The sequence below is a fragment of the Siphateles boraxobius genome, unplaced genomic scaffold, assembly GCF_051911475.1.
Source record: "Siphateles boraxobius isolate OS27281-9 unplaced genomic scaffold, OSU_SipBor_1 29, whole genome shotgun sequence".
Lineage (NCBI taxonomy): Eukaryota > Metazoa > Chordata > Actinopteri > Cypriniformes > Leuciscidae > Siphateles > Siphateles boraxobius.
In genome coordinates, this window is record NW_027508908.1 from 19,340,095 (window position 1) to 19,366,519 (window position 26,425).

The following is a 26,425-nucleotide window of genomic DNA, read 5'->3' on the forward strand; positions in this document are numbered from 1 at the left end:
CACAACTACTTGTAGGCAGTAAACTGTATTTTTATCATAATAAATGTATGACATTTTTGTTTATTTAAGGAAATAATTTGCTACCCATGTAAATAGTTTAATGTTTAAAACTGTAGTGTTATTTATACATTCAGACTAATTTGTTGTGTTCTTTTTATTGAAAACTTTGCAAGTGTAAATGAATTCAAAATATTTCTGATTCAAGAAAACATGTGCATAGTACTGTATGTAAAGTCACAAATTAAATGTTCCATATTAATCTGAAATAATTCACTTAATTACTTTTTTCTCGTCAATAAGAACTGCAATTACTGTAAACCATAGTTGGGAGGAAAAACACATCTTAAATCTCCTTTTATGACAGTTTGGCAACACACCAATTAATTAAAACTAAATATTATTTAAATACTGAAAAACGGCAACAATCCTTGTTCCTTTTTTAGTATTGCATCGCTAGCGCTTAGAACTGTCAGCCTGACATTGCAGATTCTGAAACCTCTCTGCTTCTCTGTCTGCTTCCCTCTGCATAAAATTAAGCAAATGGTCTTTCCTTCGTCTTTTGGGTGTGGGTGTTTTGGGGCTGTTGCCAAAGGAAGCAGACGGAGAGGCAGGCGAGAGAGCAGTGGCTGATGTGACAAAGGCTGATGATGATGATTGCTGTGGTTGGGGTTGGCTATTGGTAATGAAGTCTGCTGTTGATGGCTGTGTGTGGGTTGGGGATTCTGGGGCCACAGGTGGAGGTGGATTTGGTATGTAAGAGGATGGCACAGGTTGGTTAGTTGAATTTGGTGGGGTTGACAAAAAAGATGAAATTAAAACAGGGGGAGTAATGTTGGCCCTTGCTCCAATAGTGGAATGCATCAAAGCAAACCACTTTGATGTGCAGGCACTGGGTTCCCCCTGGTCTGTCCCAGTGCCAGTTGGAGGGTCCCGGAGATCCTAAATAATGTTTTAAAGAACAGAACACTGTTACAATTTGTAAAACTGTACCAATATAATTTCAAAGTGTACACCAGCAACTCAGCACTTAAATGTCAGCAGCCTATTACAGAACAATTGTATAAACATGCTAGATGCTACCTTACATTTTTTCTTTAAATTTTCCCATTTTTTGAAGCCTGGGCTGTCACCTTTCCATCCAACATCATTTCTTTAACAATTGTCCTGGTCAAAGACATAAACACAGCTGATATTATTAATAATAATAATAATAATAATAATAATAATAATAATAATAATAATAATAATAATAATAATAATCACATGAATGCCCAGTATTCTGTTATTTCCAAAACAATTACTTGTTTTATGTGTGACAGTAAATAACAGACATAATAATGTACTTCAAAATAACAGAAAAGCCTGCAAATGTGGCAAATGAAATGTAACATTTCTGATAGGAATACTCACTCCCACGCCAGTTTGGCAGCATTTCTCCGGCCAGTAAACAGACTGCCATTTGCTCCTCTAAGCTTAATAAGCTTCTCAGTGTCTTGATCTGAACCTATACAATAACACACTTGGCTGTATTACATTTGCAGTGGGTGTTTAGTTAAACATTCTTAGTTAAACACTCTGTAGTTAATGTTAAATTATGTAAATCACTTTTCTGCAAGCTGGTTTATTATTAACGTTGTAGTTTTCTTTATTAATGTGCTATATGCAAATGGAGCCTGTGGGTCTTACACACCCATAAAATGTAATATTACAATGAACAAATCTTTACAAATCTAAACAAAAAGAAAAGTTAATGTAGTTAAATGTATTGTGTTGTTTCATCTCAATAAAACTATTCTAAACTGCTTGAGTGACATAAGTTCACTTACAGTTGTAAAGTACTTTTCCCTCCATCATCTGTGCAAGGTGTCAGGTGTGGATAAATGAAGTGCAAGTGCTGCGAGTGCGAGTGTGTGCTGCTGATATGATGTCACAATCTTACTGCATTGTGGGGCATATAGGTGCCTGAAGTGTACATATGAAGTAGACTCGTTCCCTCTGTCAAAATTGTGGTAACGAGGGCAGGGCACTCAAGTTTTGAAGACAGGCAAGAGTGACAACTGCCCCCTCGTTAGGGGGTCAAAGGGGGGTGGGTTGGATGGGTCAGGGGAATTGGGGTGTTTCTTTACAATATGTCAGTCATCGTGTGATAACGAAAATATGCCTAGGTCTAGACTGCTTGTTCTGAGCAGGTGTTGTCAGTGAACAGGCTGTAAAACTGTTGGCTAAGTTACAGACACTCGTGAAAAACGAATGCTAATTATCTGGCAAATATTCTCTCAAGTTATTGTTTGTGTCAAATGAGTTGTGAATTTGTTGTAACATTAAAACAGGAGTGTGGCGGGGGAGGCGTGGTTCAGCGAGGTCTGCGACGAGAGAGAGAGTGGAGAGACGAGCGGCGGTAAGTAGGTCAAGTGTAAAATGACTGACACCTGTGTCTCGTTGCAGTAATTGGCGTGGGGAGACCATATAAAGCAGACTGGAACCAGCGATCGAGGAGAGAGAAGGGCTGAGGTCTCGTGGGAAATGGGAAGAGGTCTTTGTGAAAGACAAACCTGAGCGAGTATTTTTAAACTGTGAATGAGATTTGTGTTCGACGTGCGCATGTGGCGCCAGAGCTTTGAGTTGTTAAATAAAATACCCACGAGTCTCAGCCAGCTGACCCCGGTCTCCTTCCTTCACACTCACACGACAAGGGCTTTTATTACACTGGTGCCGAAACCCGGGAAGGAAGGAGAACGCCGCCGCCAAGATGCAAACTCCGTCAGCAACATCAGGGACGCCATTTGCGGACATCATTACATCACTCGCGGGACTGCATCAAGAGAACCACCAAGCCCTGCTGGACTTGCAGGCGGGTCAGGAAGCACTTCGGTTCCAAGCCCTGATGCAAGCCCAGCAGGCGGACCGCAAGCTGTTCCGGAGGTTGCTGGACCGGGAGGTTCGGACGGAGCGGGCTTTCCCCAGCTCCAACCCAGCCGCTCACATGTCTCTGACGAAGATGGGAACCTCCGATGATCCCGAGGCCTTCTTGGACCTGTTCGAGAAAACGGCCGAGGCACGTGAGTTGCCATCAACCAGCTGGTCAGTTCGGCTCATTCCGCTGCTGACGGGGGAAGCCCAGAAGGCTGCTCAACAACTGCCCATCCAGAACCTCCTGGTATACGCCGATTTAAAACGAGCCATTCTCCAAAGGACCCTTTGTCTTGGCGCAGCAGCTCCGGGACTCGTGCCGCAAATGGCTGTTGGCTGGAGGAAGCGACGCCGAGGCCATCATCGACCAGGTGGTGCTGGAACAGTTCGTCTCCAGGTTGCCGAAGAGGACTGCCCAGTGGGTCCAGTGCCACCGGCCGGCGTCGCTGGATCTGGCCATCCAACTGGCGGAGGATCAACTGGCGGCGTGCTCCGGGGTCGGCGAACCCCTGCCATCTGTCTCTCTCTCTCCCCTGTCTCTCTCTCTCTCCATTCCCCTAAACCCGTTCCTTTCCCCAGGACCCGCTCCAATGGACCTCCGAGGGCACCTCCCCGCTGGAAGGCTGGAGCCGAGGGCCCAGCCGGGTCGCGAGGATCCGTCAGGGGAGGGGGGCTGGGACACCCTGAAGGGCTCGACGCAGTTCCTGCGCTCTCCCCACGCCAATTCCTTGACCCGCTTCCTGCCACTAGAGCGGCGGGGAAGCCTGGGCCGGCCTGTTGGCGTTGCGGGGATCCATTTCGTGGACCGCTGCCCGGTCATGGTGGTTGTGACACTGGTCCGGATCCCGGACGTTCCGCAGGCCGCCCCCGAACTAGCCGGGTTATACCAGATACATGTGAGTATTAAGGGGGGTACCTATCAGGCCTTGGTGGATTCAGGTTGTAACCAGACCTCCATCCATCAAAGCCTGATACAGTCCGGGGCATTGGATACGGGCCGCATGGTTAAGGTGAGGTGTGTGCACGGGGATATAGTGGAGTACCCCTTAAAAGCCATCACTATTAAATTCAGGGGAAAAATCATTGTGTGGAGGTCGCAGTTAGCCCGCACCTCCGGCATCCGTTAATTTTGGGAACGAATTGGCCAGCTTTTAAACAATTAAAAGCCTCTGGGAAAAAGAAAAGGTGGGGCAGGGGGGCGAGCGCTCAGGTTGGAGAGGCTGTTCCTGGACCCAGCGGAACTGTTTCAGAGGAACCGAGCGGCTTGGCGAGGTTGAACCTCTCCAGTCGCGATGACTTACCCCTGGAACAGTCCCAAGATGAGACGCTCAAACATGCGTTTGAACAGGTCCGTTCCATCGATGGGCAGATCCTCCAACCTGACCGCGCGCTCTCCTATCCTTATTTTGCCGTTATTAAAGACAGGTTGTATCGGGTGACCCAAGACACTCAGACAAAAGAAGATACAACCCAATTGTTAGTACCACGGGGCCGTCAGGAAATGCTTTTCCAGACGGCACATTGTAATCCGATGGCGGGGCATCTAGGGATGACAGCGACATTAAATCGTTTAATGACCCGATTCTTCTGGCCGGGCATTCACGAGAACGTGCGCAGGTGGTGCACGTCGTGTCGGGAATGTCAGTTGGTAAATCCACCGGCCGCCCCAAAAGCGCCATTGCGCCCTCTACCTCTTGTGCCGGTCCCCTTCGAGAGAATTGGTATGGACCTCATCGGGCCATTAGAACGATCGGCACGGGGACATCACTTTGCGTTAGTTATAGTAGACTACGCAACGCGATATCCCGAAGCAGTGGCGCTGCGCACTATATCAGCTAAGAGTGTGGCAGACGCCTTGTTTCGTTTAATCTCCCGCGTGGGAATCCCGAAAGAGATTCTCACGGATCAAGGCACCGCTTTATGTCACACACGTTAAGCGAATTATATGAATTATTGGGCATTAAATCGGTGCGTACCAGTGTCTATCACCCACAAACGGACGGACTGGTCGAACGATTTAAACGCACGTTGAAAACAATGATTTGTAAATTTGTACAAGAAGACGCGAAAAATTGGGACAGGTGGCTAGAACCCCTCTTATTCGCCGTGCGAGAGGTCCCGCAAGCCTCCACGGGGTTTTCCCCCTTCGAGTCTTTTTGGACGTCAGCCCCGTGGGGTGTTGGACGTCCTAAAGGAAACTTGGGAGGACGGACGCTCAGATAGCAAAAATGAAATTCAGTATGTCATGGACCTGAGAGCAAAACTCCAACTCCATTGTTCGGGGCCCCGGCCACGTTTCAGCGGCTCATGGACAGAATTCTGCGACCCCAAGCTCCATATGCCGCTGCGTACTTGGATGATATCATCATCTACAGTAATGACTGGTAGCGGCATGTGGAGCCTTTGAGGGCTGTCCTCGGAGCCCTGAGACGGGCGGGGTTAACGGCCAACCCGAGGAAGTGTGCAGTTGGGCGGGTGGAGGTAAGGTATCTGGGCTTCCACTTGGGTCATGGGCAGGTGCGTCCCCCAAATTGACAAGACAGCAGCAATTGCAACCTGTCCCAGACCTAAGTCCAAAAAGGAGGTGAGGCAGTTCCTGGGGCTTGCGGGATATTACAGAAGGTTTATTCCTGACTATTCGGAACTCACCAGCCCGCTGACTGACCTCACTAAAAAGGAGGTACCAGATACGGTCCAGTGGACGGAGCAGTGCCAACAGGCTTTTACCCAAGGTAAGGCTGCTCTGTGTGGCGGTCCGCTCCTGCACTCTCCTAATTTCTCTCTCCCTTTTCTTTTGCAGACTGACGCGTCGGACAGGGGGCTGGGCGCTCTCCTGTCCCAGGAGGTGGAGGGGGAGGACCGCCCGGTGCTGTACGTTAGCCGTAAGCTATCAAAAAGAGAAACTAAGTACAGCACCATAGAGAAGGAGTGTTGGGCCATCAGATGGGCGGTCCTCACTCTTCCCTATTACCTCCTGGGGCGGGAGTTCACCCTCTGTTCGAACCACGCGCCCCTGCAGTGGCTCCACCGCATGAAGGACACCCACGCGCGGATCACCCATTGGTATCTAGCTTTACAGCCTTTAAGTTCAAGGTGATCCACAGGCCGGGGGTGCGGATGGCTCTGGCTGACTTCCTCTCTAGGAATGGGGGGGGGGCTGCAGGCCGGATGGCTCCCCGGCCTGAGTCGGGCGGTGGGGGTATGTGGCGGGGGAGACGTGGTTCAGCGAGGTCTGCGACGAGAGAGAGAGTGGAGAGACGAGCGGCGGTAAGTAGGTCAAGTGTAAAATGACTGACACCTGTGTCTCGTTGCAGTAATTGGCGTGGGGAGACCATATAAAGCAGACTGGAACCAGCGATCGAGGAGAGAGAAGGGCTGAGGTCTCGTGGGAAATGGGAAGAGGTCTTTGTGAAAGACAAACCTGAGCGAGTATTTTGAAACTGAATGAGATTTGTGTTCGACGTGCGCATGTGGCGCCAGAGCTTTGAGTTGTTAAATAAAATACCCACGAGTCTCAGCCAGCTGACCCCGGTCTCCTTCCTTCACACTCACACGACAAGGGCTTTTATTACAAGGAGATCATGACTTACTCTGTGCTCAAAGTGATGCTCGGAGCTCCAGTGGTTTCCTCTGTGGGTGAACGAAACTTACGGAAGATGTTGTAGCAGAATCACATGAACAATTCCAAGATGTGCTTTTTTTTCATTGGTTGTTGCGTCAAATCTTACCCAGATACAATTGTGCTATTTTCTGATTGGCTATTGTGTAGCCAATTTCTTTTCTTTTTTGATTGGCTGATAAGTGGCAGACTCGACTGAGAACACCAGGGGAGACGCGCTTGATTCCTGTCGGTGTTCTGACGATTTGTTCTGCCTTGTCGAAAAATGCTACCGTAGCGCGAATCGATAGCAGAGTATGTCGATTTGTGCTGCCTTCGCAAAAAAATGCAACCCAAGCGCGAATCGATCACAGAGAATATTGATTAATTTTCTATTGTTTCCATAATTGTGTAAATCTCACAATATTATGACATCGTTATTTCATTTAAATCAGGGTAGGTGTATGGGGAGCATATTTTGATGTTTTAAATGAACTAGCAATTATCACTTTTGATATAACAAGTAAAAATGACATTATTATATGAAATACAATTATAATAAAATTCGAAGTTAAGAGTACAGTATACTGTACTGTTTTTATTTTTAAAACGGTGTGAAAAGTAAAAATTATCATCAAATATATATCTTTGACCTGTCAAAGTTTCCTACAAGTCTCCATAGCAAGGATGCATAGATTTATGGGCGTGGTAAGCAGAAGAAAAATTAGTCTGCACATGCGCATAACCAGTAAGTAGCACATCTCGATGGGTAGCATGAATCGTCAGAACACCTGTCCATAGTGAGAGCGGCGCGGCCAGAGAAATTTTGTGTGGCGGGAACTGCGTGACAAAAGACCGAAATGAGTGACTGTCACGCATGTCAATGCGTGAAACTTGAGAGCCCTGCGAGGGTCTGTCCATATAAACTTCCCTCGTCCACTTCATAAAGTGGAACGTGCTTCAAAATGGCAGCAGGGATTCCCCCGAGGGGAAGTAGTGAAGTTCGCAAGTGCGTGTCTAATGCAGCCCTCAAACATACTTTCGCACTAATTTCCTTTTGCATACACACAGTCTCAATAAGTGGCCAAGATGGCAAGTGTTGGTATTTGGACAGGCCCTCTGATTGTACCGAATCACTTTGTCTTGCGTCTCTCATTGTAATATTGGGATAGCCAATTTATTCTAGTGATTCAATTAAAATGGCACAGCATCTGTTAGAAATATATTACTTAAATTAAATTATAGATTACATTACTGGAATTATGTTAAGGTTATAGGCTGTATGTTATCTTTATTAAAAACATATTTCTCCCTTAAGTAACTTGTATTTTGCTACTTTTCTGATTAGATTTAGCTTTGTAAGCTACATTTTAAAAGCAGCTTCCACAACACAGCTCACGAGCAGCATTCTTAAATCTAAAATGCAAATAAAAAAAAACTGTGGCATTGTGGACTTGAAGAACACGTGCGTTGAAGGCCACAAAATCAAAAGTCCACATTAATTGTGGCATCCGAGGGCAAGGCCTTGGATATTTCGAACATGGGCTGACAACGTACCAACACACACATCCTCACCTAGCATGTCTGTGTAGTGATTTTGAGCAATGAAGAGGTAATCAAGTCAGGGCAAGAACAATTAAACCACAAAGGCCCACTCAATCTCTGCCAAGGTTATGCTTCTTAATAACTAATGGGATGTCTTTATCTCAGGGGTTGCACTACATAATACACCACTACATCTGTTTATTGCAAGGCTGGGAGAGACACTGGAGTAATTTGTAGTCATGATTTAATGCTAGTCACTTAGTCTAAATGTTCTCTGCTCTAATGTTGGTGAAGGCTGTTTAGGTAATTTCATCCATTATGTCTCATATGTATTGGGATCATTGGGTTCCTTTTTTTCTTATACAGGTGTCCTAATAGAGAGACAATGCAAGTTTGACAGAAATTGACCAAATAGTTTTTTTTTCCAGATATATTGTTCAAAATCCAGATGTAAAATTCAAACAAAAACAAACTTTTCAAATGAGAAAACAATTTTAAAAAAGGTGTAATTTGTGCATGTGTGAACAACTTTGGGATCAGTATGTTCTTAAGAAAAACAGAAAAACTTTTATTCTGCATTAAATTGATCAAAAGTGACAATAAGGACATGTATAATGGTAGAAGAGATTTCTATTTCATAAACAAATATATATATATATATATATATATATATATATATATATATATATTGATTTTTTTTAATTAATCATAGAATCCTTAGCATACAAACTCAAACAGCAAGTGTCATGTGACACTGACTACTGAAGTTTTGCCTTTTTAAAATAAAATAAAATAGAAAACAGTTATTTTAAATCGCAATGTTTCACAATTACTATTTTTACTGAATTCTGGATCAAATAAATGCAGCCTTGGTGAGGATCAGAAATTTATTTAAAAAACATTTAAAAAGATCTTTCGGACCCCAAATGTTTAACAGTATAATTTACTAACCCTGAGTAATTTTAGATACAGTGCCTGAATATTACATTATTTACATGTTTAAATATAGACGCTACAATTTATTTAATTATTGTTTATGAATCATATTTCAATAAACGTTATCAAGCCCCTGTTGTGTAAATTCCCAATGTAAGTACGAACGGGTGGTTCACATTATTAGCCTTAAAATGACCGGCTGACTATACATTATACGTTACTTGACGAATGACTTTTATTTTGAAACGTAAAGCGCGGAAGCTGAGAGCGCATGCGCTGTGCTGCTATGTTGTCAAACAAAACTCGTTCTATGAAAGTACTGTTTTCCGATATGTGAAAAGTAACGTTGCATGATTTAAATAGGCATATAATTTGTTACGTGCATATTTTTGATACCTTACTGGATGGCTTTAGTTTAAAAAATCTGACAGGTAATGAAGATCGTTTTAAACAATTATCTCTATCACTCTCCAAACATGACTTTAATATGAATCTTTAAAATGAAAATGCTTCTTTCTTCTGGACACAGGTATGACTGTGGTGAATGTATCATTTGCTGCGGCTGGTTTTTTAGGAGCGTATCATCTCGGGGTAACAGAGGCGTTACTGAGACATGGAGATAAGCTACTGTCCTCTTTAAAAGCCTGCGCTGGAGCCTCAGCTGGTGCTTTAGTGGCCACTGTGATGATCACTGCCCCTGATAAACTACAGGTAAAGATATTCAGCTACAGCCCAGAACATATTACAACGGTATTCTGATGTAAAAAAAAAACTTGTTTTCAAATGTTTTAAAAATGGAGTGCCAACGTTCATTTAAAAATGTTGCCTATTTTACTAAAAGAGTTCCATGCAATACTTCAAACATGAAAACATTTAGAAATATTCCATATTATTTCCAATATTCCAATATCTCACCCATATCTCACTCATTTTTTTTTGTATTCGATGTCCTTAATTTCATTGTCACTTAAATTATCAAAGGCACAAAGAAGTATTGGCAATAGATTTGATTAATTCTCTGATGTTTTGTGGTATACAATTACATGCATTACTATAATACAAAAAATTCATAGCATTGTTAATCGTTTAAATAATTAAGCTAGCCTATATTTAATTAAGTTTAAGTGCTTGAGCTTCACTAAAGTATATTTCTGAATGTCTGCTGTACCCTTTTGATAAACTAAAATTCAGTCAATCCATTATTTTTATTTTATTTGATTTTTTAAGTAACATATAAGTGTCCCTCATTGTGCTTTGGTGAAAACCGCCTGACCGGTTTAGACTTGAAAGTGAGATATGTGTTCCCTGTCAAGCCAACAGATCTGTAGAAACCAGAGATTTCTCACAGTTGCATCACCAAGGCTCAAGCATGTAACTGACTGAGCTCTTTACCTATATGTTCTGACTGTGTTTTCTTACAGCATTGTAAGGAATTCACCTACAGGTTTGCTAGTAATGTGAGAAGTCAGAGATTTGGAGCTGTGACGCCAGGATATGACTTCATGCTTGAACTGAGGTAAATGCGGCTCTCAGACATAATTTTTTGATCGAACGAAAATTATTCACTAGGTTGAAATTACCCCAGAGGGTTTTTTGCTACCTTTTTTCCTGCATGCAAAATTTTAATCAGAAAGGCTGTCTTGGTAAGATATCCTACTCAGCTGTTTCTTTAACTGAACTATATTCACCTCATTTCAAATCGAATTAAATTTCAAAATGGTGTTAGAATATTGTGATAGATAGTACTGAGGCTGGATCAAAATTACTCTGCACTGAAAACACCTTCTACATATTTAAAAAAAAATGTATTTATTTTTTTGCAAATGGCAGAAAGGCTCTTTTATTTGCTACTGTTGTTATGCTTTTATGTTTTTCTCTGATGCCATTGCAGTGTTTTAAATTAAATGCATTTTTAAAATAATAGGTGTACAATTTCTTCAAATTGACATTGTGGAGACTTTTTCAGTTGCTGTGAAACATCAGTTTTATGAGTCATATTGTTTTTATAGTGGAAGCATTATTGCTGAAAAGAGTGGGTGTCGTTCTGTCTTATTATAGAAACTGATTTATTCTCACAAATGTATCATATAAAACATATAAACTAAGAATGTGTAGAACGAAAAGAAATACAAGTAGAAACTAAAGTTCATTGAAAAAAATTTTGTGGACAAGAAAAGCTGGAGGAGCAAGTTCTCTATAGTTCACCCCAATACAAAAATTCTTTCATTTAGTCAACATTATGACCAACAAATATATTACCTTATTCTGTGGATCATCAAAGAAGAATTAAAATAATGTACTGTTCAGTGTATGTAATTAAGATTGGGGACTACAGCGTCAAAAAGTATGATAAAAACACCATTATGTATCAAAAGTTGTAGATATAATTATAGCTCATATGAAGCTATATTTTCACAAAATACACATTAGTTAACCTTTTGCTTAAGTCCGTCCCTTTCAATCTGTTTAGCTGTTACACAAAATTGGCTTGAACGATTCATTCACAAATTGAACTCAACAGGTTCTTGAGACTCAATAATCCATTTGCAGTTATTAATTGTTCACTGAATTAAATAACGATTTTGGTTTGTTTCATACACAAAGCTATCAAAGACTTGGATTATAGCCCTGAAGTCATATAGATCACTTTCATGGTAGGCTACTTGTGCATTCTTTTTGAAGCTTGAAAGCTGAATTCTGATCATTAGGGTCCATACGCAGTGTTCACGGCTCCTTCTCTCTGAGAATGGGATATCTGTTGAAGTTCACTTCACTTGACAAAATGCATTCATTTTGAACACTCTGCAATGTCATCAAACATAGACCGTTCGGTATTTATGGAAAGGGCCACCGGAGGAAAATAGGGGAGGGTCATGTCTATTTATTCTTTGTTGAGGGGAGGGTCATTAAATTTTTTTAGTCTAGGGGGAGGGTCACCCAACTTTTGTATTCATGAAAACAGCAAAATTTCAAAGTGGCTTGTTTGGTGAATATTTTTTCTATGTAGCTTTATGTAGCTCTCTCGGTCTCGGTCCCCCTATCAGATGAGTCTGACCCAACAAAAATCCAGTTTGGGCTGCAGGGGCGTCGCTAGGCCCTTTTTACTTCTGCCTAACTTCTGCCTAGCCCCCCTAAAAATTTGTGATTTAATGTAGGCTACACAAATTCGTGTTATCTTCAGTCTTGTTATAATCAGATTCAGCGCCATCTTCATCTTCAATCTGCAGCGGCGCCGAGCAGAGAGCACGTCGGAAACAGAGGACAGGGTGTGTATGTGTGTGTGTGTATGTGTGTGTGTTCATCTGAGCCTCATTGGTCTGTCACTGCTCGTCAATGTCAGAATATTTGAGATGACCAATCAAATCAATGTAGGAGGGCTTTATGTTCACAGACGCTGCTGAGCGTGAATTTTAACAGTGCGACTCGACGCCAGAGACTATTTATATAAAAAAAAGTCCTAAAAGGACTTTGTCGACGCGTACGGTCAAGTGCGAGATAAGGTGTAAGTAGCTAAACTTAACATTTCATATTTGACATTTTTTTTAGGTCATAAATGTTAAACGAATGACAAAAATCAGGCAAACTAATATAGTTTTGTCTAATTTCGCCATTTTGAACTGAAAATAGGCCTATGTAACGTGACTTATGTAATAATTAGATTACTGTCATTGTAAGGGGACAAGAAACATTAACAAAGCCGTTTTCATCATGTTGTCACGGTTGTGGTGTAGATGAAGACAGGCTGAGGCAAAAAGCTCCAATTCAAAGATTTACTCAAAAGCAACAACAAACAGGTACAGGCAGGCAGAGGGTACACTCACAAAACACTATAACTTTACATAGACGAGAACCGACCAAGACAGACTGAACAGAAGAAACTAAATACAGAGACAAATTAACCATAATGATGTGAAGACAGGTGACACAGATGATGATAACGAGGAACAGGCTGGTAAGTGAGGGAGTGAGTTCAGGTGTGGAGACAGGGAGGATTCTGGGAAGTGTAGTGAAGATCCCTAAGACAGACCGGTGCAGACGAAGACTGTGACAGAATGCCCCCCTTCAACAAGGCACAACCTCGTGCCGTAGAACATCAATGGGGTGGGGGGGCGGGCTCCCTGAAGGCGAATAAGTGCAGTGTCCTGTGATTGTAACTCTACCGCGGCATTAACATGTGATATGAATGTACGTTGAGTGTATTGGGACTGAGGCGCCAGAACTGCAGCTGATAGAATGTGCGCTGTACGATACTACCATATTTTAGTTTCAATTCTTATTGTGTTTCCACAACAATGTTAGTGAGTAAATCTACTGAAATTGCCACCATTACAGTGGAGTGTGATGTGTTAGATGCAGGGCTACCACATTTTTGAATTACTATTAGAATTATTTTAAGTTAACATAATAAAATACTCAGACCTACACCAAAAAATAGTTGAGGATAAATTCTTTAAAATTGGGCAATTCCAGCGTAATGGACGTGACATTTGCAGTCAAAACTTGAAATATAAATATCAGAAAATGCATTTAATACTGAATCTGTTTATATATCCATATCCCTGAATGAAAGAGTCAAGACATTAGAAAAATATCAGTCTACACATGCGTTTTATATTTAATATGAGCGAAATACACATGTGACGTGACCGAACAAATCGTTAACTTTTAGGTTGCAAAATATTTGTTTATAATTCTACGAATTAGGCTACACTGCGCAAAACAAAAGTAGGCTAATAACCGGATGAAGAAGGGTCGGCCTCCACAGAACATAAAATATTATTTTCGCATTTATGAGGAAAAAAACAATGTTACGGACGTGACAGTTCTCCGTTATGGACATGAACGCTCTGAAAGCACCTTCAGAAAGCACCAAGAATTTCTTTAAAGTAAATTTCGTTTTTTATTAATTGTATCTTAATTTTAATTAATGTTTCATCAACCAATTTCCTGGATTTAATAAATAAGAAGTAAATATAGTAGAAAATAGATCATCATGAGACGGAGTCGCCGGCGCGTGAACTAGACTCTCGTCTCATAAATGAACCGAAACTCAGTGTATAGTGTACTTGCCTCACAGACTTGAGAAATATATAGAAAGCGTGATGTCTACTTTTAAACAGAACATTCAAAAACGAAAAACAGACTGCTCTCTGCTTATGTAATCCCTATGAAATCTGAATCTTTGCCAAGCGCAAAGATGTCATGCCTTTTTTTTACAATCATTTTGGAGGGTCATAGAAAAATGTATTACTGGCGAAGGGAGGGTCAAGTCTTTTTTGACTACAGATCTCAAAATTCCTCCGGTGGCCCCTTAAATAAATAACGAACAGTCCCTTAGAGGAGTTTGAGATATAATAATATAATATCCTTCTTTAAATAAATGCAGTATAAGTGATCATACTTTCATTTAATGTAGCCTACATGTGTATTTATATAAACATACATTTATTAATTTAATTAATATAAATTGTCATATTTCCAATATTAACTTAAAATTTATCTTCAAATAGAAGTGTTTGTGTAAATTCATGTGAGAGACACTGAGAGAGCTGAAGTAATACCTTGACCTTGATTTCAAACACATTCGTTTCACACGTACATGAATATATATGTGTATATATATTGTATCGACAATGAGTCTTACATTAAATTAGCTCAAATTATATATATGGAATTTAATCATTAATCATGAATGATTAATATATTGCATATTACAGTTAAATTATCGAAGCTGAAAATAGATCGATTGTATATATGAATGATCACCATAATGGGTTATGGTTCGTCATTAATATATCAATAGTCTTATTACAGATCGATTATATGAGATAACCTTAAATGGAATTAATTTAGTTATCGAACAATCTGTTTGTCCAGCAAACGGCCGTAAGATTAACTCATCAACTTCCCAACAAAAGTTATCACTTCTTACAAACTCCAAGAAATATTAATTTTCTAGCTGTGAACATTAATTTTCCTGTGTTTATAAAATTAAACTACTCAACGTAGTAAATAATAAAGCTTTTTGTAGCTAAAGGATCGAACATTTCATTGACTTTGTAAAAATGAGCATTTTAGACAGAAAGCAATCATGGTATAAACTTTCGTCATTTCTAACTAGACAGGCTGTACACATAGACTAATACATTTTACTGTAATTTTCCATGTATGACTAGTTCAGTCAAAGCACGACGATCATGAGGCTATCAAACATGAAATATGGAACTAGAAGAAAACCAAAGTGACATTCATATGCACAAAATAAAATTGTCAGTAGTTCCCGTGTGGCATGTGAAGACATCGACGCACAAAAGGAATACATTTAAAAATATTTACAGGCACTTTTTCTGTGAAAAGTGCCATGGCTGCTGGTTGCGTGTTAATGCATGCGCGTGTGTGTATAATGGCTCGTTTCCACTGAGCGGTACGGTACGGTACAGTTCGGTACGGTACGCAATTATTTGTGTTTCCACTGTCAAAAGTTGTGAATGGTACCAAAAAGCCGAACCGTACCGTACCACTTTTTGGGTACCCTTCCGTAGGGGTACCTAGCACAGTGGTATGTAAAGGGAGGAGCTAGACTCACAGCAGAACGCTGATTTACGCTGATATACAGTTGGAATATAATACTACGGTTATTCTTTCACGAAATGTAGTTTTAAGAGTTTTTGAGGCGAGAATGTAGTTGTTTAAAGCTCAAATCTGCGGTTTATTTATAATGATTTATGATAATTTGATCCATTCCAGGCCAATTCGTTCCCTGGCCAATCGTTTTGGCTGAGGGCTAAGTGAAGTTTCATATATTTAGGCTATAACTTTTCCGATGTAAAGTTAACGTTAGACTAGCGCTGAATTTGTATATTTGACTGAATTGTTTGCTTTATTTCTTATTGTATAGCTTCTTGTAACGTTACCTTTTACTTATACTTTTATAATGGCTATTATTGATAGAACTGAAATTTAACAAAAAGAGATAGGGTTGAGTTTTGTCATTTTTTATTACAAGATTATCACTGTAATGTTGTTTATTGCAACATTTGTACAAATGCACATATTGCCTGGAATATGTTTAATATTTTTTGAAATTTAAACGAAAAGATGCAGGGTTGTGTTTTATATTTCGTTTTGTTATAAATAGGCTAACGATAAACATGTATATAATCAGGTCTATACATTGCCTGAACCACATTTGTGTGCCTATAATGTTTAAAATTTATTTAAATGAAAACGAAAAGAGGCAGAGTGGTGTTTTATAACATATTTCGTTTTATTGTTGCCTAAAATGTACATGCAGAGCGAGTTGAGTTACACTTTCAAGAACGCGCTGTTCCATTTGGAGAATTACCGGACTCGCGTCCTCGGGAGTCCTTCTGCTGAGAACTTTACATACTTGGTATTGAGAAATGCCTAATGTCGGCGCTTGTCTTCTTGTGACAAACATGCCGAGAAGCAAGGACAAGATCTACTGTAGCCTATGCCATCCATTGGTGTTTACTTTGTCGCTTTCTTCTTCGCGCGAAAATGACGTTGATCGCTTCTTTCCGGCAAACACCACGCCTATCAAGTAGGGTACTGTTGGCGGTGGAAACGGTAGCTGGATCATGGTTAACTGACCCGACCCGAACCGAACCGTACTGTACCGTACCGCACTGCTCAGTGGAAACGAGCCATAAGTTCTTCCCGTGGTTGGCGGGTGGTGAACTTTTGCTTCCTCGGGGAATCATGTGTGCCTGAGTATTCTTTAAATTGATGAGTGGACAAGTCCTGATTGTGGTTGGCATCTGGTTCACAATGTTCGTCTTGTTTTAAAGTCACGCGGCGCTCCGGGAGACTTCAGCCAACGTGGCACTAGGGAGTTAACCCTAAGGCGGTCAAACAGAAGCTCTTGTCTTCTCCTCTGACAAAAGGGCTGTGTTTGAAAGTCATGATTCGCTAATTCAGAACATCTGGCCGGATAACCTGTCATTATCCTTACAATATATATATATATATATATATATATATATATATACAAATAAACACACACACATATAGCCTCGCACAGCTGTGGAGATCTTCAGAAAAAGAACTGTTCCTTGCTCCAGTAGAATGAGGTTTGAATGGTCTGTAGATAGTGGCGTTCTGATGCAGAAATGTCACCTCCTCAGTGCTACTTGTGAAATACCAGATACTGCTGGCATACGAAACGGTGGACTTTTTTTCTCTTTCTGTTGAAGGGAATAATATCTGTGATGTGCACAAACCTCTGGGGGCTTCTGATGATCTTGACATACCGCTTGGAGTGGATAGCAGGCTTCATTTTGATGAAATATCCTTAGAATGGAACCTTGAGTGGATTTTTCTTTCCTTATTACTACTCCTGCGTTACCTCTGTGGTTAAGCCAACAGATTGTGTAATTACGATATGATGTTGAGGGAATAATGGATTTCACTGAGGTTGTTAATTATGCAAAAACAACAAATGAGCATCTGTCTCATTTTGGTTTTCCTCTAGGGAGGGCATCGAAGAGATTCTCCCACCCAATGCCCACCAGTTAGCCAATGAACGCCTCCATGTTTCAATAACACACTCAAAGACATACGAGAACAGCATGGTGTCCAGCTTCACCTCAAGGGAAGATCTAATTAAGGTATTCATGCTTGAGGTCAACGGACAATGATTTATCTTTCAACTACCCGAGTGATGCCCAAAACCCAAAGGGAACTTGCCTATTCAATTAGACACATCATAAGTGCCATCACTTGACAGAGTTACTGTTGTGGAAAATTGCTGCTGAGTTCATTAATTCATTCCCATCTGAAATTGTGAACAAATTGCACTGGTGCTTCAGTAGTCCATCTAACATAATGATATAAACTGTCTTTTCTCGCATCCTTTTCTTTTTGTTTTTAGGGTCAATGTTGATATTCTTTTTTTTTCTTGTACTATTAATACAAAAGAAACAAAAACCTGCAGATCATTAATAGGCTTCAATTACTTACTTATAAAAATAAGTCAAATCAATAATACCACAACGCAAGGAAATAAAGAAAAAGTAGTAAAAACAATTTTGAACTGAAGAAGAAAGATGAACGGCCTCAGTCCAACTCCGCCATTCCTTTTACAATCACCGGTAACCCACCACACCTGTTCTTGACGTTCACGCTAGAATACAGAACAGCGTCAGGTAAACCCTTTATTTCGATAGCCCAGTTTAGACATTCTATTAACTAAATGTAACTTTGCATCTAGATGTCAACTAACTGTCATTAGAGTATTAGTAGACTGTCTGCTTAATATCTGCTAACACTTTATTTTGTTGGACCCCCAAAAGATATTCTACTGACTATAAGTAACTTAGCAACTACAAGTCAACTTGTTCTCCTTACCCGAACCCTAACACCTAACCATAACCTAACAGTCTACTGACAGTCTACTACAGCCTACTAATACTCTAATGACAGTTAGTTGACATGTAGTTGAAAAGTTACTTATAGTTAGTAGAATGTCTAAAGTGACTTTCGAAATAAAATGTAACCCAGCGTCACCTGGTTAAAATATATAACTTATATATATATATATATATATATATATATATATATATATATATATATATATATATATATATATATATATATATATATATATATATATATAACTGGGGGTGGTGATGGCACAGTGGAAGACACATGCCTTTGGTGTGAGAGACCCGGGTTCGAATCCACTGTGAGACACCAATGTGTCCATGAGCAAGACACTTAACCCCTAGTTGCTCAAGAGGCGTGCGACCTCTGACATATATAGCAATTCTAAGTCGCTTTGAATAAAAGCGTAAGCTAAATGAATAAATGTAAATGTTATATATAATATATATATATCAAAAGTTTGGAGTCAGTATGATAAATGAAAATAAATTATTAAATAAAAATGATGAAAGAAAGAATTATTTAAGGAAATAAAGAAATGAATACTTTTATTCAGCAAGCATGCAATATATATATTAGTAGTCTGGTAGGGTTAGGTTAGAATAAGTTGACATGTGGTTGCAAATTTACTTATAGTCAGTAGAGTGTCTGTTGGAGGACCATCACAATAAAGAGTTTGCAGATATGAAGCAGACTGTACAATAATACTCTAATGAGAGTTAGTTGACATGTAGTTGCAAAGTTACTTATAGTTGACAGAATGTTCAAAAGGGACCATCAAAATATGAATGAATGGACAGAGGAATAGAAGGTTATAAATCTAAATTATGTATTATGACTGTGACTGTATTGTTTTTAAGGTGCTCTTGGCCAGCTGCTTTGTGCCTGTCTATGCTGGAGTGAAGCCAGTGGAGTTCCAAGGGCAGGTAATGGTGTCTTATACGACCAGCTCTTTTGGCTCTAGTACTGTCTGTGACTCTGCTGAGAGCTGATGTTTAGTTTTCATTTAGATAAATGAGCAAACCAACTCTTTGATTCTGCTTGCCCCTACACTGACAGAGGTCTGATAAAACTCCATTAGCAGCCAAATGTGGTGGTATTTTCAGCAGCACAGGCGAAGCACTGCTACTTGGGTGCAGAGATATCATGCAACACCTGAAATCCCCGAACTTCCGTCAACATACCAGTATGAATATTAGCTGGCTATTTTTCCTACTGTAGACATGAGTAATGTCACGGTACCAACATTTCAATATTCGGTACAATACCAGTAAAAATCCACAGTTCTCGGTACCAATTTCGGTACCAAAACTTAATTTAGATTCAATTTACATATATTAAAGTGTATATCACAGTTACAAAGATGGAAACTGTAGTATTAAAAACACTTCACAATAAGATTCCATCTGTTAGATAACATTAGATCAAATTACCTAACAATAAACAATAGTTATATACTGTAGCAATTATTCTCCTTGGGGTTAATTTAAAAATGTACTAATACATTTTTTAAATCAAAAGTTTTATCTGTTAACATTATTTAAAGCACAATTAATCAAGTGAACAAACCTGAACAATCAAGTGTTTGTATTAAATAACATTCACAAATGTGAAGTAATGTTGTAAAAATATATTGTTCACTCAGTGTGTTGATGTTAGATAATGCATTAAGTAATGTTAATGAATGGTATCTTAATGTAGTGTTACCAAACTATACAGGAGATAAAACGTGTTTTATTTGATTTGACTGTCCTTTTATTTAATCCAAAACTGTGTTCATATTTAATTTTAAAAGGGCTTTTTAAACCTCCTAAGAGTTATCCACCCTAGAATAAGCCTAGAATTGCTTTTCTGATGGACTGATATTAATTACATAAATAGGGATGCATCGATACTGATACCAGTAAGTTACTCGGGTGTCGGTGCGATGCTGTGCTCATGTACTCGTAAAACTACCCTGATACAACCGCACCCGATACCACTTCTGCCTTTCCGTAACAACATCGAAAGCTCGGCCGAACAGCTGATCATAGCTGTACAGGGCGGCTTTTTATTTCTCATCTCCATAAATATATCTAGTAGTAAAGCTAATGCAAGGGCTAGAAATCAATTAATACTTTGCTGATCATTTTTTTCTCCATCTTTCCACAAGCTCTCCCGTGGCGTCTGTTGTTGCTATCCAACCATGAACAGAGGCGCGCCTGGAAAAGCGAGCGTGCTGCGCAGCTTCTATTATGAGCACGCTTGCCGCGCTCCTAAATTTGAAATTGCGAATTTGCACTTTAACGGCCCCTTATGGCAACGTGACATTAGCCTAATCCAAAATATTTCCATATGTGGCTCTTTCCTCCTTTCGTGTCAACAAGTGGATTCAGAGCCACCGCATTAGCAGCGCCGCTGGTCGCCATGTCTCAGAGTGTTTTTATGAAGAGGACTCAACATTCGGACAGTGCATCAAGAACCGTTACTTCGGTAACCCGGTACTTCGGTACCACCGGTACTTAAGAAAAGCTGGTACCGTAACAGGTAAATTTTTTTAGTACCAACTTGGTACTGAAGTACCGAGTCTTTTGACAACACTAGTAGACATAGTGAATGGCGATGAACATGGTGGATTTTGTGAGAGACGAAGAGGGTGACTTCTCAGTCAGTCAAGATCCAGAACCATACCTCTACGAACCACAGTTTTCAGAAGAGGAGCTGCATGCTTTGGAAATAAACGACAGAAGGAGGAGGTTGCGATCGCTCAACAGCCTGAGGACGTGGGGATGAGAGCCAACACGAACTGGTGGTGTGAGTGTGGGGGAATATGCCAGCCTATGCCGACTGAAATAGAGTGTCTGTGCTGTGGCAAGTGGGTCAAAGTACTGCCATCGAGGACCAGGCTCAACGTGTCAGATCAGGATGAGCGTGCCCGCAGTTGTGTCACAGCTACCTAACTTGCGTGATATCTCTGCGCCCAAGTAGCAGTGTTTCGCCTGTGCTTCCCCCCCATATAGTCCCAAGTCAATATCTGCCTCGGAAATCACCTAGTCTTAATCTGCATTGCTATTTGTACTCATGAATACGCAGGCCATAAGATGGCATTTTTATTTTATTTTTTTATCACTTTTACTCCCAACATGCTATCTGGCAACTAAGGATTCCATTCATTATGCTAAGATAGCATCTGCGCTGGCAGACTAAAACAATGCATGCACTGAGCCAAAAATGTGTTTGCCCTCCTATCTAAATGTAGGGGAGACGGTGAATAACCTCTATTTCAAAAAACTGTGGCGTGTTCCTTCAGTGTGTTAAACACCTTTAATTCTCTGTTGCATAAATTATTAAGAAAGGTTAAAAAGAACGCAGTCACCCCCCCCCCCCCCCCCCCCTTTTTTTTGTTTTTACTTTAACAAAAAATCATGCATTTAGAAAGAGTTACACATCTGTCCATTGAAGGGGACACGCCAATGGCAATTTGTATATTCGCAAAGAATATGCCCTTTAAAACCCATTAAGCTACAATTATTATGAGCTTATTAAATAAAATACTTTAATAAAAGCTGCATGGCAGATTGGCAAATATTTTGTAAAATTCATCACTGAAGGTTGATGGCTACCAATAGTCTTGTTCAATGAAATAGAAATATAGACTACTAAAACCATTTTTTTTTTTTGCAATATATCTATTCAGTGATTTGCTTATCTGACAACAATGTAATAATAATAAATTATCTTTATTTTCTGGGCTTTTCTCAGGAAATAATATTGATACAGTGTGATTAATTTGCTAATAAGCATGTTATCAAATTAAATATTAATCATTAAAATCTTTAATCAATTTAAATAATTGATTAAAAATGACAGTAAAACATTTATAATGTTAGAAAAGATTTCTATTTCAAAGAAAGACTGTTTTGAACTTTCTATTTATAGCAAAATAAAAATGTATCACGTTTTGCACAAAAAATAATAAGCAGAACCATTAGATACTGGTAAAAATAAGAAATGTTACTTGAGTACCAAGGATCATGTGACACTGAAGACTGGAGTAATGATTTTGAAAATTCAGCTTAGCCATCACAAGAATAAATAACATTTTAAAATGTATTAAAATAGAAAAGTTATTTTAAATTGTTATAATATTGCACAATATGTTATTTATTATTACTAAATAAATGCAGCCTTGCTGAGCATAAGAGTGTATATGTTATTTAAGAATGTTTATTTCCTCAGAAATGGATGGATGGCGGATTCACAGACAGTCTTCCTGTTCTCCCTGTGGGACGCACAATAACAGTGTCACCATTTAGCGGCCCCCAGGATATTTCCCCAGCACATAAGGGCACAAGTAAGCTTCACCTCAGATTGGCCAACATGAGCGTTGTGGTAAGTTTTTAGCATTAATAAGCCTCACTTATTACTTTCAGTTCATAGTTGTATAGTACTACTTAACTGTAAACATTTAAAATATAAATATCCTTCCAAACTGTTATGTAATAACCTGACAAGTTTTGAAATTTCAATCGTTTTCCACCCTTAGTTCTCCAAGGACAACATCATAAGGCTGAACCAGGCCCTGTGTCCTCCCTCATTACCCAGGCTCAAGGCACTGGATCAAGAGGGATACCAGGATGCTGTTCACTTTTTAAAGAAAGATGGATGGATGCAATAACTGATTTTCTCCTTTCTAGCACTTCCAACACCTTGAATGTCTAAAATGTGGCATATTGACACCAAGACAATTTTCCTCATAGCAGTTTATTTGTGGCATGCAATATTATGTTCAGTGTAATAATCATACTTTGACTTGGTGTCTACTTACATTTTACTGTGCTTTTCATCTTGAGAATGAATCTTGTATTTCAGGAGGCTGAATGATCATTGTTATGAAAAGTACATTTCTATTGCACAGCTTTAAAACAACTGCTCTCAAGCCATGAGAGCACTACAGCGTTTTATTAAGAATGACCTAATTAAGTGTTTAAATATGTCTAAAACTCCTTTTGTTGGAATCTGTTCATAATGGCCTTTAAAATCTCAGTCAATCCCAAGACCAACAAGTCACCCTTTTACTTACACTTCCTGCACATATCAATGCAGCGTTTTTGTAGGTCCTTGAAGACAACACTAAAGAACAAGCCTTTGAAGTAAAGCCGCTGGAGAGGTCGTTTGAACTCTGAGTCTCCTCACCTGTCAGAACTATCGGTTTACTTGCACTTGATTCTGCGAAAGCGTTCTGATAATTTTTTCCGTCTGCGAGAACGTCTCTCTAGGGAAGGTTTGGGGATTAGCAAAGGCTTGTGGGTATTTATGATGTGGTTGTAGAGAGAAACAGAGCGCTGGCACACACACACTACGGCATAAACTGCTCATGCGAGTTATCAAATCATATGAAATAAATAGTAAACTTTTTGCAATTAAATAGAGATTTTATTGACTTATTGATTTATAGAGCAGGTAGTGTTGTCAAAAGATAAAAAAATGATAAGAACTGCTTATGTGAAGTTACATCAATTGTAATTGGTCTTCATTAGAACCAAGAGCAATGTTATAAGCGGAGCACCATTAGCTTGATAAAAATTGATTATTCAGTGGCAGCATGGGTAATTTACATCAGTCTTTAAATGATGCACATGTTCATATGGGTTGATCTATTATTTATAATAAGACCCCATATTGTATGCCCTCAACTACCTGTTAATCAATAGAGTGAATGGGTGTTTAAATGAATGTTAAAATGAAGGTTATGTTAAATAATATGGCATCGCAATGTACTTTGTCTAAGTGTGTGTGAATTTATTTGTGCAATTAACTCTGGCTTAATGTTTCATTGAATAGCTGCATTAATAATGTAATTAGAACGCCTTCACATAGACCTGTTACAAAGTGAATCTGACACTTCACAAAGATGCTCTAAGGAGAAAACCCTGGCTCAGGGATTTGCATTATTTACTGACAAATCAAGTCTGTATTAATTTGCATTCGTAAGCTCTGAGATTTTTTTTAAAGGGATAGTTCACCCAAAAATGAAAATTAGCCCATGATTTACTCACCCTGAAGCCATCCTATGTGTATACATTCTTCGTTCAGACGAATACGATCGGAGTTATATTAAAAATTAGCCTGGCTCTTCCAAGCTTGATAATGGGAGTGAATCGCTGTCTATCTTTGGAAGTCCATCAAAGCGAATCTACTCCTGATTAAAGAGCTCCACACGTCTCCGGGGGTTAATAAAGGCCTTCTGAAGTGAAGCGATGTTACAAAAGAGTAACCCTTGACCTTGACGCACAACGTAATGGCGGACATGGTTGCCCAGCCTTGTTTATTTGAACTGCGAGAGACGTCAATTGCCGTAATTACGTTGTGCGTCAAGTTCAAGTGTTACTCTTTTGGCGTGGGTCAACTTGCGTACGGCCGTCTGCCGTGGCAAGGATGTCATATACACATAAGATGGCTTCAGGGTGAGTAAATCATGGGCTAATTTTCATTTTTGGATGAACTATCCCTTTAATCAATGGTTTTATGATTGACATTAATGGCAAGTACTGAAAACATTAGAATATTAATATAATTAAACAAGTTGAATTTTTTGACAAGCCAACAGATAACATCAAATAGGAAAGATTCTGGACAAAAATATTAAAGTGGTGAAACATGAAATAGAATAAATTAGTGCTGTTTGTAGTACAGATTACACACACTAATTTAACCTTGTAAAGGTCTGTGTCTGTCATCAATAAATGTTGTTGAATGTTGAATTAAGATGCAGCATTTGGTTGGTCAATCAGAATGACACCATCAACGCGAAAGCTCAGCCAGTCCTCCAGCTTGCAGGACTTACTGGCCGTCCACGGCGCTCTGTCCCTCCACCCCTACGGTTGCAGCGGGTTCCTCCTTCCCTTCGGGGTCGCCTCTGTCCTCCGTCATTGCCTCAGCCCTCAGGTACTCTGGCGATTGTCACCACAGCATCACCGAGGTCTCCAGGGCCAGCGATGTTGCTAGCTTCCATTAGCTCTCCGTCTGCACCCATGGATCCATCTGCCTCGTCTCTTGCGGACGTCCACCAGCTGTCGTCAGCCACTACACCATCTTGGCTCCTCCGTCCCTTGACAATGGTGAGCTCCGCGTCTGTGCCAGTGGACTATCTCCACCTTTACCACCAGGGGATCGTCGTCGTCGTCTATCTGCCACTATCCTTCTGTCTTCACCACAGTTCATCACCATCCAGTCTCCGCCACATCCTCGTCCACCTCCAAAACCCCCTCCATCCCTCCCTCTGCTTGTTTGTCAGTTACTAGGCTATGTGAGGTTGCGCCTTGCCGTATGGGGGAGTAATGTCACAGTTATGTTTAGTTTGTTTAGTTTTCATGGACTTTTAGTTTGTATTCTCTAGTCACATATGTTCATTTTGCCACCACTCATCTGTTACTATGGACACTAACACTATAATCACAGCTGTTAGTCTTTTATTTAATCACCATGTTTATTTAAGTTCACTCAGTGTTTGTCAGGCAACTGTTGCATTTAGTGTGTGTTGCCCTGCCTGTCTGGCTGCTATTTGTATTATTCTCATTAAACTTCGTATTGGAACTTTATTCTGTTCTGTATACGGAATTATTGAAATCCAAACAAGGATCCAATGCTGTCCACATTTGGCTCAGAGGAGTTGAATTAACGGAACAAGAAATGCTTCACCGACTCCGACTCTGAGGATTTACATCCACCACTCAGGCCAGTGACGTAAATCCTCTCAACTATTGATCTGCTTGGTGGTCGCAGCAAGAGGTCTGTGGTCACCTTGTAGGGCCTTTTATCTTTGATAACTTGCAATTTATCTGGCCTATGATGCGCGCGGAATGGTTTCATCTCTCGGTATAAGAGCTCACTCCACCCTGGGTGTGGCCAGGGGTAAAAGTGGGCCGGAACGGTCCGGAACTGCGTTCCGGCACCTCAGATAAATTATTAAATAAATAGATTCATTAATTTCAACGAATCTCGCTGGTCCCGAGATGGGCCGACTGACCGACCAACCTCCCTTCACCCCCG

General features: G+C 40.1%; 1 protein-coding gene and 1 long non-coding RNA gene across 3 annotated transcripts; one reads left to right on the top strand and one right to left on the bottom strand.

Moving 5' to 3' along the window:
- Nucleotides 1-474: 474 nt before the first annotated feature.
- LOC143753941 (uncharacterized) lies at nt 475-1,510 on the bottom strand. The gene is made up of 3 exons (XR_013207842.1): nt 1,411-1,510; nt 1,081-1,164; nt 475-939 (listed from the first exon to the last, which is right to left on the bottom strand). It is a non-coding gene; the product is annotated as an uncharacterized LOC143753941 (long non-coding RNA).
- Nucleotides 1,511-9,243: 7,733 nt separating this feature from the next.
- Nucleotides 9,244-25,974, top strand: pnpla4 (patatin-like phospholipase domain containing 4). Of its 2 annotated transcripts, XR_013207833.1 has the most exons (8): nt 9,253-9,420; nt 9,519-9,700; nt 10,411-10,505; nt 17,484-17,619; nt 19,255-19,320; nt 22,613-22,765; nt 22,920-24,265; nt 24,840-25,974. XR_013207833.1 is itself a non-coding variant. In XM_077246702.1 (7 exons), exons 2-7 carry the CDS (start codon nt 9,521-9,523, stop codon nt 23,049-23,051), a joined length of 762 nt encoding a protein of 253 aa, XP_077102817.1. In that variant the 5' UTR covers nt 9,244-9,420; nt 9,519-9,520; the 3' UTR covers nt 23,052-25,974. The 2 variants fall into 2 exon arrangements, 1 of the variants encoding a protein (XP_077102817.1); XM_077246702.1 differs by having other exon boundaries at nt 9,244-9,420; nt 22,920-25,974.
- Nucleotides 25,975-26,425: the final 451 nt, after the last annotated feature.

Bases quoted from the DNA above. Each gene is read 5' to 3' on its own strand.
- pnpla4 (XM_077246702.1), top strand. From the start codon at position 9,521: ATGACTGTGGTGAATGTATCATTTGCTGCGGCTGGTTTTTTAGGAGCG. The intron at 9,701-10,410 runs GTAAAGATATTC...GTTTTCTTACAG, and splicing joins CTGCCCCTGATAAACTACAG to CATTGTAAGGAATTCACCTA. The intron at 22,766-22,919 runs GTAAGTTTTTAG...TTCCACCCTTAG, and splicing joins TGGCCAACATGAGCGTTGTG to TTCTCCAAGGACAACATCAT.